Source organism: Clytia hemisphaerica, unplaced genomic scaffold (genome assembly GCF_902728285.1).
Source record: "Clytia hemisphaerica strain Z4C2 unplaced genomic scaffold, Clytia hemisphaerica genome assembly, whole genome shotgun sequence".
NCBI lineage: Eukaryota > Metazoa > Cnidaria > Hydrozoa > Leptothecata > Clytiidae > Clytia > Clytia hemisphaerica.
Genome location: NW_027104499.1, coordinates 114,113 through 131,586, shown reverse-complemented (window position 1 = coordinate 131,586; position 17,474 = coordinate 114,113). Strand labels below are relative to the sequence as shown.

General features: G+C 33.4%; 1 protein-coding gene across 1 annotated transcript; it reads right to left on the bottom strand.

Moving 5' to 3' along the window:
- Positions 1 to 12,078: 12,078 nt before the first annotated feature.
- On the bottom strand, positions 12,079 to 17,028 carry LOC136821708 (uncharacterized). Its single transcript, XM_067077914.1, has 3 exons — positions 13,329 to 17,028; positions 12,951 to 13,050; positions 12,079 to 12,791 (listed from the first exon to the last, which is right to left on the bottom strand). The coding sequence occupies exon 1, from the start codon at positions 16,675 to 16,677 to the stop codon at positions 15,655 to 15,657; it is 1,023 nt and encodes a 340-aa protein (XP_066934015.1). The 5' UTR covers positions 16,678 to 17,028; the 3' UTR covers positions 12,079 to 12,791; positions 12,951 to 13,050; positions 13,329 to 15,654.
- Positions 17,029 to 17,474: the final 446 nt, after the last annotated feature.

Below are 17,474 nucleotides of genomic sequence, written 5' to 3'. Positions count from 1 at the left end.
ATGGTCAACTGCAGTCTTTAAAAATGCATCTCTGTTTCAGAAAATGATCTAGTAAGTTTGATCGCATTCAATCTTTTTCACATGGTTTTAGCCGGGATATTCAGGCTGTAAAATGCTGGACACACGGGATGCCGCGGGAACCCCTCGTTTCATTGAAAACACTTCAAAATAGCCCTGTAACTAATGACTTTGGTGTAATCTTTGGATGTTTCAAATGGTTTTAAATCTTGCAAGACTGCTTCTAATTAATTCCTTTTTTGCTGCCCTGGGTTGGCTATGATCCTGTCAACGCACCGGACTACAATAAAACACCAGACCAGTTGGGGAAATTGCATAGATCCGCAACGTTGCGAAATTTTGCATTTTTTGATGCGTTGTCATATACCGCAGTGCTGTAAAATTTGGCAGTTTTATCGCTGCATAATTTCGCAGCCAGCTAGCCTATGGACCAAAACCGGCATCGCAGGGCCTGGACCGGAACCCAAAATAATGTGCATTTTGAAGAACAACCCAAAAGGAAACTTTTCACCCTAGCATTTTAATTTCCTACCTAGCGATTATTCACAATCATTTCGTGGAAGAAATGCTACTTTGTTCATATATGCCAGATTTTGCCTAGTTTTAGTTCTATTCGTCATAGTTGGTGTTCATAATCGCACACTTCCACTGGGGACGTTGCGAAAAATTACAGCGCATGCTGAGGGAATCGTTGCAAAAAAACGCAACATTGCCGAATTTTGCAACGTTGCGGATCTATGCAATTTCCCGAACTGAGACAGACACGCAAAGTCTAAGACTTTTAACATCGAACACAATCTCAACACTGGACTTGACTCTGGTGCATGTGCACATTATTTTTGAAACACAAGTGTCCCGCTGTCCAAAAGTTAGAAAAATCAACACTTTTCGTTTTTTCTAATATTACAGTGAGTGGTCCTAAATCCGACAGCCCTGCCTACTCTTAGGTTCCAAATAAACAAGGGGGTCCTAATAAGGTCCGGGGGTTGAAAAAAAATCGAAAAATTAACAAGCGAGGGGAGCCGTTTATTTGGCACCTAAGAGTACTGTTGAAGAGAATTTGAATAAAATCACATTACATTTTTAATTTGTTCATTGTGTGATGACAGTTTTGTTTATAAAACATAAGAAAACCTTGCAAGAATAAGCACAGAACATCGAATTTGAAATGTTCGCTGCTCAGAGAATCCTCTGCAAATTTTTACATATTTACTAATGCCAATCTTTCAACTATATTCTATCAAAATTTTGAGGCAGCTGCTATTTTAGATCTAAAGATATTTATAGCAAAGAACCTTCCACAAACAACAAAGAATTCGCAAAATTTGAAGAAGTTAACCTCTCGAAAGTTTCCCGATAAAAATTTGCATTTTACCTAAAAATACAAGGTTTCGTTGGACAGAATAACTTTACTTTAGTTCTGACTGATTTTTGATATCAAGGATTGGTAATCAAAGGAGGCCAATTTGAAAGAAATTTCTAAAGAGTTTTATGACTTCTCTGGCTATATAGTTATATATAACAGAAAAGTTGTTACTCCATCTAACTTTTATTACCTCTATGGGTCAACTAAGAGAGATTTGATACACTGAACCAATTGAACAAAAACATTAATTGCTTCTTATACAAAACATAACTTTTGATCACAAAACACCCTCGACTCCATGGCTTATCTAACCCCCTTACGCTATTGATGATTCTGATGGACGCGTTGACGGGGGATATAAGCCCTGGTGCACTTTAAAAACGAAAGTACTTTTAGGCATGTACGCGAAACGTATGTCGATTAGCATAATCCCGCCATTTTACAAATTCCGAGAATTTGAAAAAATCAAAACAAGCTAAATATGTAATGTAATGAATGGCTGATGTAAATAGTAAATTTAAAAGTGAAAGACAGATTCTCAACATGAAGAAGTTGAAGTATGAAGAACTCTTGGCAAACCAATCAATTAACAAAATTGCAAAATGTCATTTAAATGAAACTTGATTGGCAGAGAAAGATACTACGAGACCTTGATAAGCAGTCTATCCCTGCACTGAGCGAACTGGGACTGCTTGTAAAACGATTTTTTACAGAAAGACAAAATTCACTCGAAAAGACCCTCTGCTGTCCACATATAATTGTTTTGCTTGAACTGATTTCCAACAGCAATCTTGCATGTTTCTTTATAATCTGATCACTACTCGTGATGAATGACTGATGTTTATACATTTGACATCTATCTTGTCCATGACCATGGGCATCAGAAGTATGAAAAAGAAAAAAGCATACATCTCCAGTGATTGCTTGACTGGTAGTCAAAATGAACTGATCGATGAAGAAGCTTTTTCAGAAAAACTTGAGACTACGTACAATACAAACCCACTGCAAAAATGTTCTGGTTATGGTTTATACAATTAAAAGCTTGGCAATTATGTGAACAATTCTAATCAACTGATGAATGTGTAAAAGCAAGAAACTTCAAGTATTGAAAAAGAAATAAATCTGTATGTTTACCATGAAACAATTCTTTAAACATATCCTATTACCAGACTGAAAATTTATTTATATTGACCGTAAATGTCAAAAAGTATACAAACTAGTATGGTACATTGTGTATATTGGACTAAATTTGACAAAAAATGTTGAAGCTGGAAGTAGTTTTTTTATCGGGATAAAATTTATGCAAACATATAACAAATCTGTCATCTAGATTATCAATTATGACATGTTAGACTTTTTTAGATTGAAATCAGTTGAATTTATTCTGACCTAAAGATTATGTTTCACTGTCGTCATCATGTTCTGATTTGCTACATAACAACATTTTTGGAAAGTTTTCCATAGAGTCTATTTTGAGGATAAAATCAAATAGGAGTACAGTCATCTAAAGTAACATTGACAGATTTTTTTTCATAAGCTGTATTAAGTGTCAAATTTTATTATTTTATAGATGAATATTTCTGGACATTGTTTCAAAAGATATAGCAATCAACTACATTTTGGTCAAAATTCCAGAATAGAACTTTAAGATTATATATGTCTTTTCAGTTCAAGTTCTGTTATTTTGATACAAAATGATTGAGAAATTTACTACAAAAAATTGAATACATATATCTCTGCTTTTTTTTTGTAAATGTCACATTTTCTTTGGAGCAAAGCTGTTTCATTTTAAAGCATCTGATACCTTGAAGCTGAAAGGACTGATAAAACAAGATTAATTTTTGGAACTTTTTTCAATCAAAAATTAGGGAACCATTAAAGGCAAAAATAAAATTTGGAATTATTGTACTTTACCTTCGCTGTTCTCGAGACTTGACAAAATTGATAATAATACCTTGAAGGAAGAAATTTTGGCAGGAATTTAATTTGGCGATGGTTGAAAAAGTTTTTTCAGAGGAATTTAATTTGGCGGATTGCTAGAAAAAAGAAATTAGGCGAGAATTTAATTTGGCGGTTGAAGGAAATTTTTGGCCAAAAATTGTTACCGAATAAGCAAAAACCTGTTTTTAAGGCCTGAAATAGCACAAATTTGGAGAATACACGAGATAAATTAAATTTGGCGGGAATTTAATTTGACGTATGGCGGAATTCCTGGTAAATCCGCCAAATTTTATTTCCGTCATAATTTATTCTTTTAAGGTAGTCCTTGATTACAATCGACCTCTTTTTAATATTGAAATTCAACAAAATCTAATATTATTTTCAAGCCTTTCCCATGAACATTTTCCATAGGACCAGTAAATATTTCTAACTTTTTTTGTTAATTGAATAAAACGAAATGTTCCAAGTTTATTAAAGTTTCATGTAAAATGTATTCCTGCAGATTTCTTTTGATCATCTGCCAAATCTCTAAAAAACTTATTACACCATGTTTTTATTATCAAAACTCTGGAGTTGAAAATCGTTTAAAGATTCACAAGAAAAATCTTAAAAATGGCACGTATAAAGATTCACACAAGAATATCAAATTCATTTTACTTGTCAGAAAACTCTGATTAATTAGAATTTAATTCCAAACTCTATACAATGATTCATAGCTAGCATTAAAATTTTCATAAAATTTCAAATGGGTATTTTACATAATTCAATGTGTTCTCTAAATAAATAAATAAATTCTTAATGAATGATGATATAGTAAAAGAACAAAATTCACCAAAATTAGTTATCGCCAAAATTGAAAGAATTGCTTCCTCACCCTGCCACACCATCATAAGGGCCCCTAATAAGTTCTTGCCAGAATTAAAATTTCCAGTGATGTTCCTAAGGGGCCGTCCACATATAGTACGTACGCACTAAGGGGGTGTCTTCTCAAAAGCATATGGGAAGGGGAAGGGTCGAAAGAAAAAGTAAGTACGCAGAAAAAAAAATTCACAGCCCTTTTTTTGCTTGTAAAATTGGTTGAAAGAGAATAAAAAGAGAATTATTATTCGCTTGTTCCTTACAAAATATCAGCTGTTTCTCTCTCATAGAAAAAGGGGAAAACCCAAGCCTTTTGAATTTGATTTTTTTTTCAGCCAGGGGGGGGGGGTGTGAATGAAAAAAGTACGTACTCACCAGGGGGTATAGCTATTTGCATCTGCTTGCCTATAGGGGGAGGGGTATATATACTCAATTTTTGACATTTTAGTGGGTACGTACTATATGGACGGCCCCTAGTAACAACAAAGTTCTATTTGAAACACTAATTTTTTAGCATAAAAGAACCACTTTATATACTACGTGCTATTTGCCCAAATTAGTTTTTGCCAAAATTAAAAATTGGATTTCTCTTCAAAACCACATTTATAAAAAATTCTATTTTATTTAGCTCCTTGCCAAAATAAGTTCTCTCCAAAGTAATTGTATTCCCCAAATTCTTATTTTTTCGCAATTTTTGCCTCTTGCTGATTTCACCATTTTATCTCCAATTGTCCCTTTTCGTTAAATAATTGTTTTTCAGTGAAGTGAAAGTAACAAAGATCAAGCATTTTCACTCTTAATTGTTACACAGTCCATAAAGTGTCCATCAATCTTTTCTTTCTTATTATTTAAACCAGTTAAACATCATACAGAGGCCAAATGTTTAAAATTAACTTCAACTGACACTGATGACTGACCAATGCATTTAGTTATTTAGCATCCTGGAAAACCAGGGCTAACAAATAGTGCAATCTCTCAAAGTTTTTATAACTCATGCTTATTCCAATCAGCCAATTAGTCACAAAAGCAAGATGCAATGATGATGTTGAGGACATGATACTTTTCATGTTTTTACACACAAAAACATTATGTTGTTGTACAAAAATCTGATTGAATTCATCCTACTGCTACTGTCACTGTCGTTCATCGTTCCCAGCTGTGGTGACATGATATGGGCGGACAATTGGAGTTTACGTTCTTGGGGCTGGATATAAAAATTCTATCGGCTACTTTTTGGATGAGCAGCATCAGCCAGAGTCAGCAGCAAAGCATTAGAGCTGTTGAAAATGTTTTATTTATTTTTCACATATTTAAAAGTGAGAAAGAAAGCAATAATTTCAAGGTTGAAATTTCTTTAGATTTGCTGAGTGTGTTTAAAGCCAGTTAATTTATAGCTTTAACTGTTTTTAAGACCAGTTCACAGCAGTTTTCTGCACCAACCCTAAAACTTCACCACAAAAAAATATCCATATCAGAGAGCCAAATTTAAAAAACAGTAATTGGAAGTTCTTGAAGTTGAGACTTATTGCAAGGCTACCAATTTACTTTGAGCCAGTAAAAAACCATTAAAAGACCGAGGAAAGCCATTCTCATTTCAAAACAACAAACACAGTCATTTTCTACTTGCATTTCCCTTCCAAATGTCCAAATCAACATTATTTTCTTTTCCCATGCCAAATGGTCATACGGAGAAGAACTATTTACAGCATTTTGATATAAATTATTTTAGTAAGTGTGCTCGCAGCTCGGCTGTACTTGTCTTCGCAACATATTGCCCACACTCAAGCTGCCAGAGTCCAAAGGTCGAAAAATATCAAGATTCTTGATATTTTCTCTTCTAAAGTACCAGGGCCCTAAACGATTCCTCCAATTATACGGTACTGGCCTCTTTAAGTCGCAGAATCGTTTATCGGCCCTGGCTCGCGAGGGTGATCACAAAATTGTTAACGTTTTAAACACAACCAACGGATTCAGATATAATAGAGGTAATTATTTTTACAACTCACACTTTTTTATCACATTAAATTGACATCTTGACATTTTAATCATCTTGTTAGATGTTTTGTTTCGAGCGAGAGTTCTTCCAATATAGTTTATTGGTCAACTTAGACAGGGAATGTTTGTAAACATAGAATTTTTTTTTCTTAGCAGTTATTTGGGGGTCAGATAGACCTTTTTTAAAAGAGGTGACCCTGTTGAATAATTAAGGAGTCCAGCATAAAAACAATGATACAGTCATGCATAATTACTGTATCATGCATATTGTAATAATTATGCATGGCTATATCATTGTTTTTCTGCTGGACTATGTAATTTTCAATAGGATGGCCTCTATAGTTTTACAAAGATAGGTATTAGCAATACTCTGAACATGGCAGAATCAGATATTTGAGAAAAAAAATTTTTCGGCCTAAAATACCAGAAATATTCTGGAAATCGTCGTTTTGCAGATATTCATTGGACTTTACCCTATTATATATTTCTTCGTTTTCTCACACAAAAAAAATTATTGATTATTTTTGAAGCCAGAACTTTCTGAGAATCACAGGAAAAACAGTTTTTCTTGATTTTCTTGAGCTGTACTTTATATTTGTATATATTATATTTATATACTGATGCAAAATGACAATATCTAAAATGTGATAGAACCTGAAAATGCATGAAATATGCCAGAAAGCCAGTTTTTAATTTTCATTGCTGTTTTTTCAGATTTTTTTCTCACAAAATGTCCGTATTTGCATTGCCCAAAAAATGGCAGAGTCTGATTTTTTTGACAATCAACGAAAAACGCTTTCTTTTCAGTTCTATCACCAACAAACTTAACAAAAACAGGTCAATCACCAACACCATAATGCAATATCGGCACCGATATCGATCTCTTCACTGATAAACCGTCAAAAAAGCTCGAAACCAATAAACCTTTTTCCTGTACGCCCCACCTTGTTTATCAAAGAAACAAAAGAAGTTTGATGTCCATTCGTTTATATGTTTATGATTTTTCTATGGGGTTGCAACTTACTTCTTACCTAACTAAGGGTTTTCTTATCTAGGGTTTTGAATGTGGTGAAAAATGTTCCTCTTTAAATTTGTTTTTCTCACACTATGCATTTTCATTGATAGAGATGTCTATTATTGAGAACTTGGTAGAACCTGACTTTATCCAAAATTTGGTTAGACAAGGAAACTCACATGAAAGTGTAGCTGAGTATCTACAAAATCTGTATCCAAATACAAGAGGTCTAAGCTCAAGAAGTGTACGTAGATATTGCTTAAATCATGAAATAACACGACTTACTGATAACGAAGTGGATGAGATTGTTGGAAACTTTGTTGTAAACTATGGACACGGATACGGAAGATCATTGATGCAGGGAAGTATCAATTCTATGTTTGGAGTTTCAAAAGGGGTTGTTTCCCAGAGGCGAGTTTCTAGTTCGTTAAAAAGAGTGGCCCCAGAGGCATTTGATGCCAGAACTCGTGATGTTATGGTTAGAACAAATCCAGTACCCTACTATGCCCCATATTTTGGGTACAAAGCTCACATGGACCAAAACGAGAAAATTGGCCAGAATTTTGGTTGTACGCATGTTGCCCTTATCGATGGATGCTCAAGAATGATTTGTGGCTATGCTGCTATGGAGGTAAAAAACCCTATTCTAATATACGACTTTGTATACAGAAAGGCACTCAAAAAGTATGGATTGTGGAATCAACTCCGAATTGATCATGGTCGAGAATTTTGTTTATGCATCTTCGTTCAAGATCTACTCAAAGGGTATCGCACCTGCCAGGAAAAAGATTCTTATAAACAAACAAAATCAACTGAAAACAATGTTATTGAGCGTTTCTGGCCTGAAGTAAATTCAAGGGTTAACTACCCAATAAAAAGAGCCATGATTAGAATTTGTGAAGAAAATGACCTTGATATTTCTGATCCAGTGCTGAAATATTGTTTTTCCTGGATTTCAATTTATGTTGCCACAGAGGCAGCTGAACATTTGATTGATTCCTGGAATTTTCATCGTGTCCCTGGTCCAAATGGCTGCATCCCAGTCCAGAATATGATAAACACAAAGCAAACTGCTGTCCTTGAAGAACTACTTATACCATCAACTCCAGAAGCTGTGCGGATGTATGAAGAGAATGGAGGGACACTGACAAGAAATGCAGACTTTGGATATGATCCTTTAGGAGCAATAGATCATGCATTTGAATCAAGACTATGTATGTTTCAAGCAAGTCAACCGACTGGTAAAGAACTTTTCAGCTCCCTTGCTCATGGAGATTACATACCGTTGGAGCGAGCTTTAAATTGTTTTTACGACATTACAGTAAGCTTAGCTACTCAATTTCAGCAGTAGTTGACTAGAATCTTATCAATTAATGTTTTTCTTTTCATTTTTAATTTTCTTCTTCTTGTAAGATGATTGCTTGAGACGATTGTTTTACGCTCAAATTTTTCTAAATTTCTGTTAATGAGTCGACTACAGATTTTCTTTTGACATTTTTTTTCAGCTCCAAAATGGAGCTTTGATCTATAAGAATCACTATTTATAGTGCTTAACTAAATCAGTCCTTTTTTTGATTGGGTACATGTTTGGATAACTAACCCTGATTTGATCTTCTTTTTTAAAGCACATTGATTAAAAAATTTTTTGATTGAGATGGTTTGATGTGCTTGATATTCATTTTGCTGTTTTGTGAAATTTTTAATTGTTTAACAACTGAACCCAATTTTTTTCATTATCATTTATAAGAAGCACCATAGAATGCACGGGGTGACCTAAGGGGGGATAACCTTAGGGGGGCTAAACCATGTTTGCTTGATTGGGGGCTGAATTTTTCAAAAAATACTGGGGGCTAGCTTGCTAGGGGCAGGGGGGTCAGTGTACTAGAAGACGACATGTATGTGTATGTATACTTCTCAACAATTAAACTGTTCTATTTTTCAGGATTTTAAAGTTAATGTTTTGATACCTTTAGGGAACTTATTTTGGCGGGAACCAATTTTGCAAATGTGCAGAAATGCGGCAAATTTAGACAAAATTTGCCAAAATTTGCCAAGATTAGTTCCCACCAAAATTAAATAGTTTGCTCATTTGCCAAAATAAGTTCTTCCAAAAATTATCAGCATTTTTGCCACTCATCAAAATTAGTTCCCGCCAAAATAAGTTCCCTTAAGGTATTGATTGCATGTTAATAAATCTTTGAAATGAATTTAAAATGTTCTTTGATTGTTGTTCTTTTGATAACAAGGTAGCTCCTTAAAAGTATCACTTGTTCATAGAGTTTTACTTTTAAATTTAGGTTATGTTATTTTGAACAAACCATCCCTTTGAGTATGGTCTGGTATGGTTATTCCTGTTTATTCTTCTATCTTGAAATGTTGTTTTTTGAAAATACATCATTGATTAGAAATTTTAATGTGTTTATTTAGGACTACAATGATCAGTTGAAAATCACGTCACTTATATGTTTTTGTTTGTTTTATAGTGAACAGTAAAAATGGATGAAATTAAAATCATGTTTAAAACCGAAAGCATTACAACTGCTTCACCAGTTAACTTACAAGAGCTGATTCAACTGTTCAGCATCAAAAAGGCTGGAGCTCATTTAAAGTATAAGTCATCCAATGGTAACTATGAAATGATCTGGCCCAATGTTATAGATGAATTTTTTATACCAGATGGGGTCACTGATCTTCTTTTGGTTGGTTTGGAGCAAAAAGAAAATTCCTCCACCAATACTATCACTACCAACGTGATAAACTTACCTCACAGTCTAACTACCAATTCTCGAATTGGAATTGGAACTGGAAGAAGGGGTAATTCAGCAGCCTTGGCATCATCCTATTCTTCTGGTCAAAGAGCTGTTCCTTCTTTCAAAAGGAAATCTAGTACTTTCAGCAACTGTCCACCAACAAAGAAGAACAGAGCTGCTGATATACTGCGTTCAGTTGAGATTTCAGACATCAATAATGCTTGTGAACTGGAAACAATCTATGAAGTTCCTATCAATTTGGCAAAACTGAATCAGGTTACCGTAAAGACAATTACTGAAGAAATAAAACATCAAGTGGGTGGAGACCAATACATTCTTACTAACAAAAAGGGTAATCCTATAAGGGATATGCCCAATACAAGAGGTACTGTAAATTTTAAAAGTTTTTTCAGACTTTCTTACTTTAAAAGAAAAAATGCTCGAGAAGTGTGTTAACCCTTCAAGCATTTACATTAAATACCTATTTTTTCTAGGAGAAGCACTTAATACTCCCCCCCTGAAATGTCAAGATCCACAAATGCTAATGACTTAAAATTCTGACCAGTGCAGATTAGGTGGACACAAGAATAGAAGAATGTCTGCAAAATTTCAAAAATTTCTTGAAGTTTAAAAGGGTCTTGATTTTAATCTCTTGAATAACTTTTCTCATATATTTTTTTTCATTTCAGGATTATCACACTGGAACAACAAAAGTGTGCTACGTGCTGTAGAGTCTGTAACCTACAAAAAATTTCGCCCAGAAAGCTGGTCTTTGATTAAAAAAGATTACGACATCCTGGATTTGGATTTTTCTACAGATGAAGATTTTGACGACTTTCTTCCTCCTGCATTCCCACTTGAAGATCCACTGCCTATTGAAAATACCCTGGCTTCATCGTCATCAACCATCACAAGTGCTGCACCTAATCTCGTTTCATCTAGCATTTATGTTACGAATAAGGAATTGAAGGATATTCTAACAACAATTAAGACGAAAATAGAAAGCATTGAAAACACCGTCTTGGTCAATAACACAAATGTTCAAAATATTGAGGATCAGCGAGTTACACGAGTTAAAGAATGTTTTAAATGCTCTATATGTTTGGAAATTAAATATAACGTGATTTTTTGCACTGTGTGTAAGATTAATGTTGGATGTGAAGATTGCAGCTCTGGAATCGATGCATGTCCATTCTGTCGTACAAAATTTGAGATTCAATGTTCTAATTGCAATCATAAAGAGGCATTGCCTGTTACCTCTGTTAGAGTTGTTGGTCTCCAAGAAGCTATTGATTCATAAACAATATCAACTTTCGTGTTTTAATTTTGTTGAGATTGAAGAGTTTGATCTTTGACATTAGCACTGTTTTTTATTTTGGAATGGAGTTGTCAGTCACAAATCATTTTAGGATACTGAAATAATTCAACATGACCTGGTTTAGAAGGTATTTTGTAGGATGAATTTGTAAGAGAAATGCCAAAAGAATCTGCCATGACGCTTCAGTAACCAAAAATTGATTTGTGACTGGCCCTGGAGTTGATATTCTTCTGTTTCATTTTTCTTCTGTCCTCCAAGCAATACTACAAGCTTTTTTGTACTGACAGAAAAGTATGTTATTTTAGTTCTGCTAACCAAAAATTCTATCTGTTATCTATAAATCCAATTTATCATTCACAAATTTTTAAAAATTGTCCCCATTTTACAGTCTCTTTGGGTGAAATTGAAAGGGATGACAAATAAGAAGTTGCAATAGAAATAAACCAGCCGAGGCTGGAAGGTCAGCCAATATAGTTAGATTATTAGTTGGATAGTTTGTAAAGAAGTTAAATAGCTGCGATGGAAGGAAGGACTATATGCATAAAGAATCAAGCAAAATTGGAAAACTTAATAGAGCTAGAAAATCACATTTTGCCTAAATGTTTCTCCAGGTTACTCAAAACTCCTAGTACTCTCGGGTGCCTAATAAACGTACATGTACGAGTACTAATACTGCAAAAAATGTGTCATTTTTTGTTCAAGTAAGATATGTTGAATGGCCGTTAATTACATTCGAACGTATTATGGGAGCTTTCGAGTGTTACACGAGTAAATTCAAACGTTTTGCTTATTTAGTCTTTAACATTGATTTATAAGAGATATACCTATACTTAAGTCTGTCGTTTCGACCTGGATGTTCTACTTTTGAAAAATTGGTAGATTATTCCCTGTACGTTTGTTTTAGCCTGTACGTTTATTCATTTTAGCTCTGATTTCTCGCCTGTACGTTTATTTCAGCCTGTACGTTTATTAATTCCAATTTTATTCTCTCCCCTGTACGTTTATTTTGGTCTGTACGTTTATTAGGCACCCAGTAGTAAGAATGAATAGAAAATTAACATTCCGTATCTAAAGCATTTAAATTCAACTTTTAACATTTTGAAGATAAAGTAAAAATTTAGGGACAAATCACAAAATTTTAGATATGTCCTGTTATAAACTTATACAAAGATTCTATCAAAAATTCAATTGACAGGTCACATAGACTGACCATTTACTTTTACAAATAGAAATAGTTTTTTTTCAAATAATAGTTCATTATATTTATCCCAGCTGCATCTTTGCAATAATCAAGCAAAACAAAACAATGCAATACGAAATGGTTAATGGACAAGTATAGATAACACCTATGATATCATTTTGATCACTTTCATTCACTGAGCGAAGAAACGTTATGAATTTCAAAATCAGCAACAAATAACTCTATTATGAACAAAATTTAAATGGTCGCCAGTCGGTTTTTCTTTGACGACAATTTGACAATGAACAGCATACCGATTGATTGAAATGTTGTTGTTTATCGTATATAATCTGGTAGAGAAAACAAAAAATAAAAATAAAAGCTGATGATAAACTTTCAAAGTTATTTGGTGAATGGAGACATTCAGCAAATGTGACAGTTTCTTATGTAAGAAAATAGAAAAAAAGTCTTCAGATTTTTAAATGTTTTGTAAGGTTTAATTAAATTACCTGAATGTACTTTGTAGCATCGACTTTGAGTTCGGAGTAACACAGTGACAATTGTTTACGAGTCATGACAGCCAAATGACAATTGATCGTTGATTGATATCTAAAATAACAGAGTAAAATATAAAATTAAAAGTAAAGCACTAAACACCCCGATGTATTTATTTGTATTTTCTTTTCAGAGAAAACGTGTGATAAATTACTTCTTTTCAGAAATTGATAACCACTTCAATAGATTTTATACCAATTGTCTGTAAAAATACCAACCATTGTTAAGAATATACCTATTTGTCAATTTTTTTAAGCAGAGAATCATAAATTGTGACTTTGAAGTATAGTACTCGAGTAGTATTCTCTCAAAGTTTATCAAGTCTTACTAACCTCTTGTTTTTGTGACTTTTGTAGCATCTAGAGTTGCTGAATTTGGTGGTGTGAAATCAATGTTTATTCCAAGTTGCGAATGAATCAAAAAATTGTTTCTTTTCTTTTAGGTTGCCTCATTCTACCAACACTATTACGTAACAGGAATTAATACTACAACAAAACCATTAACAAATTACCAGCATCATATCATACAAATGCCCATATATTTTCTCCAGCCAAGCATATAATTTTAGTTACAGCAGAACGATTAACACGCAAATAACATTCCAGTCCAGTCCAACATAGTTTTAGTCCAGGGTTTTTATTTGTATTGTTCATTTTGTTAATTTTGTAACTCTAAATTTTGTATAAATTGATGAGTTGATTTATATAAAAATATAAAAAAATATAAATTGTATAATTAAAAAATACTATAAAAAGTGTAAAAAGAATTTTCAAAAAAAAAATTTCAAAGTTAATGCATATCATAATTCAAATTTTAACTAAAAAAATATATAAAGAATGTACAAAATCAATATTCCAATTTGATAAAAAAAATTCTTAAAATCCACATTTTTAAAATACTGTACATAAAATTATAAAAAATTATGTGACTGAGGAAAATGTCTTTTGCAACTAGTATCGTGTCCACTCAAAAGTGACAAGTGACGTTTTAAAGAAATTCATAACCACCCAAAAGATTCAAATTTACAAGAAAGTTTCTTTCCTTTTAAAGGCACTAAAAACCTTTTTAAGACAAATTCCTTATTGTCAGTTTTGATTTTTTTCTTCTAAGATAGATACGTAAGGGATTCAAAATTCACCAGAATAAGCTGTGATTTATTTATTCATAAATGTACTGAATCGACTTTATAATGAATATTAGAAACTTTGCTCTTGAAGAATTTTGTATCCCTTATGTATCCCACCCTCCAAACTGTACCCCCCCCCATATCAAGCAGTTCAAGCAGTCCAAGCAGTTAAAACAATTTAAGAATCACTCATAATAGTGAAACAAACTCCATCATGGTCGGAGAAATAAATATCCTTTATAAAGCAATTCACTTCTCTCTGGCTAATAAAACTTGTTTTTATATAAACATGGTCCAGAAGGCCACCAGCAAGATGAGTTGGTTCATTCACTATCATTTTGAATGAAGAAAGTATTTCGTTTAGGTCTTGATTTGTTGGATCTAGTGCATCAATATTGAAATCTCCCACAATAATGTCTACATCATCATAACTTGTCAGTTGCAATAGTTCGTCACGAAAAGTGTTTCTTGAAGAATTAGGTGGTCTGTACAAGATTAACAGGCTAATAGGTTGACTACTAAACGTCTCTTTTTTGAATTTTAACAATGTGTAACCTGCTGCTTTATTACACTCTAAAATTTGAATTGAAGAATTTGTGCAACATGCAGTGTTTTGAAAGCGATTAATTGAATTGTTGTTATACTCAATATTAAAACCATTTAATGTTTGATCAATTCCACTAGTATCACTTGTAGGTGATAGCTGAGTTTCAGTAAGGCATAACAAGTCATTGTTCATTAAGTTTTCAGATTTTTTTAGGTCAACAGCATGTTTATTCATCGAGCGAATATTAAGAAGGGAGATATTTAAATGCTTGGGAGAGGTAGAAACAGATGAAAAAGTTTGAACCTTTTGCAAACAACAATTTCTTCTCAAACGTTCATATTCAAGCCCTGCTTCAGTGTTGACTCTGATAGCATTTCTACTATATTCACCAATTAAGAATAGTCCGTTTATGTCAGTTACCCTTGACAAATTAACATACATTTGACCTTCATTGAAATATCTTTGACCAAATAATTCAAAGCTTACGACTGCTGATTGAAGTGTTAGCCCTTGGACTTTGTGACTAGTACATGCATACGATAGTATCAGTGGAAATTGAGTTCTTCTAACCATAGGTGACTTTTGCTTATTTTTCTAGTCGCAAAGGTAGATTCTGCTCTTTCGATCAAAGTCCAATTGTTTTCTCTACATACACTATCCAAATTGGTTCCTTTTTTACCTGCAGTGACATCATCAAGTTTTACATAGAAACCAGATATTTTATTATTGCAATCAAATTTAAATCTCATAACTGTTCCAACTTGTCCATTGACTAATCTATCAGCAATGTCAATATTTTTTGATATCAAAACACGAGCACCTACTTTCATTTCAATAATACGAGCTAGACCACCTGTATCTCTTGCTTTAGCATTTTCAATAAAATTCAAATCACTTCTTGTCAGATCTTTTGGTACCTCATCTTGTGCAAGAATCAGATGCTTTTCAGTCGGTAATTTTTCAAGCATTTGCAAATTGTATAAATCTACTGGCTTATTTTCTGCATAAATATGAGTTTATTAGCAGGGTAGTCTGGACTGTCTTTTGTAATGAATCTAGATTTTAAAAGTTCTTCTTTTTCTTCATCAAGTTCACCTAAACGTACTTGATTTAATAGATCTACAAAATCAATATCATCTCTCTGTCTCATGACCTCAGTCAATTCTGCCATTTGGAAACTTCTCCATAATTCAAATCCGACAATACTTTGCATAGATGAACAATCAGCTTTGTAAATTGGATCTCTATAAATTGGTGGGAGTTGATACAAATCACCACAAAGTAAGACCGATTTTCCACCAAAAGGTTTATCAGAACTGAATATTTCACGTAACCTTGAATCAATATTTCGAAATAAGCGACTAGGTACCATGGAAATTTCATCTATCATTATAATCTCAACGCAAGCAAGTTTTTTCTGCAAATTTTGTTTTGACATAGCATTCAAGGGAAATAGCTTTTTTGTAGGAATAATCAAACCAGTGTGAATTGTGGTTCCATTGACATTGATCGCTGCTACACCTGTTGGGGCAAGCACAAGAATCCTTTGTTTAGTAGGTTCTCCTCCTCTGTACATTAAAAGTTTAGACAATGAGTGATAAATTGTTGTAAGTAAATGGCTTTTTCCCACGCCTCCGCCACCGGTTAAGAAAATATGGAATGGCTCTACAATTTTAGGATCTTTAGAAGACAGGTTTTTTACAAAATTTCTTCCCCACTTGTGTATTACATCAAAAATTTCTCTCTGTTGAGGATTAAGAGATCTTATACGAGTATTTATTTCATTATCAGGAAGCAAAATAGATTCCATTGGTATTGCTGCCCTTAATGGTACTGTGTCTTCATTAGCTTCATCATGTGATTCATCATTATTATTTTCAGTATTACTTTCAAGCTCAGCATTTGTTTCATCATTTTCCTGCTGTTCAAAGTCATTCATATTGAGCGTGATGTCAGTTCTAAACCTTACTAATGCATCATCTACTAAACCAGAATATGGTTGGATCATAAAGCTCTGTTCCTTTCAATCATTTCTACAACACCTGGTTCAAGTAGTTTCTGTGTGTAAGAATTGTGTTCCTGAGAGAGTAACTCATTTTCATTACGAAAAGGATAATATAATATTAACAGATGATGAGCATAATCTTCGGGGTGCTTGTTTCTATTTGGCTCATGAAGACGGAGTACTAATGGAACTTTACGACATTTTAGTTTATCTCGACTGGACAAGAGTGGAACAATATTTGGGTACCCATTTGTTGGATGATTTGATTCAACTAGATCATCTACAAGTTCATTGGGCTGGCAATCATTTTCTTTATTCTCTACATACATGATACTATAAAACCTCAAAAATTCAGCATAAACACATGTTTGAAAACAGACACATAAATTCCATTAGCATAGTTGTTGGTTGGTCTATCACAATATCGGTCTAGCATATTCTTTTTGAATATCGAGGTACTATCTTCAGGAAGCTCACTTATTTCATTTTCACTAAGGCACATTCTAAATCTTTTCTCTGGTACATTGGTGTTTGCAAAGGTTACACCTGGAAATACTTTTCTTAGCCATAATTCAGGCATGCTAAGATATACAGCTTCTTGCACTGATACTTCCCGTTTTGAAACATAAGCATGTGCAATAGATTTCATTTGCTGATATTTGTCTAAATCGTTTTCGAATGCTTCTTGAACAGCTTGGTTCATAGCATGAGACACTTCATCTTCAGTTTTGGACAGATATGCACACATGTAAGTAACAGCCTTGTAATAATTAAATACAGGCTGAATATCTAGATTTGCT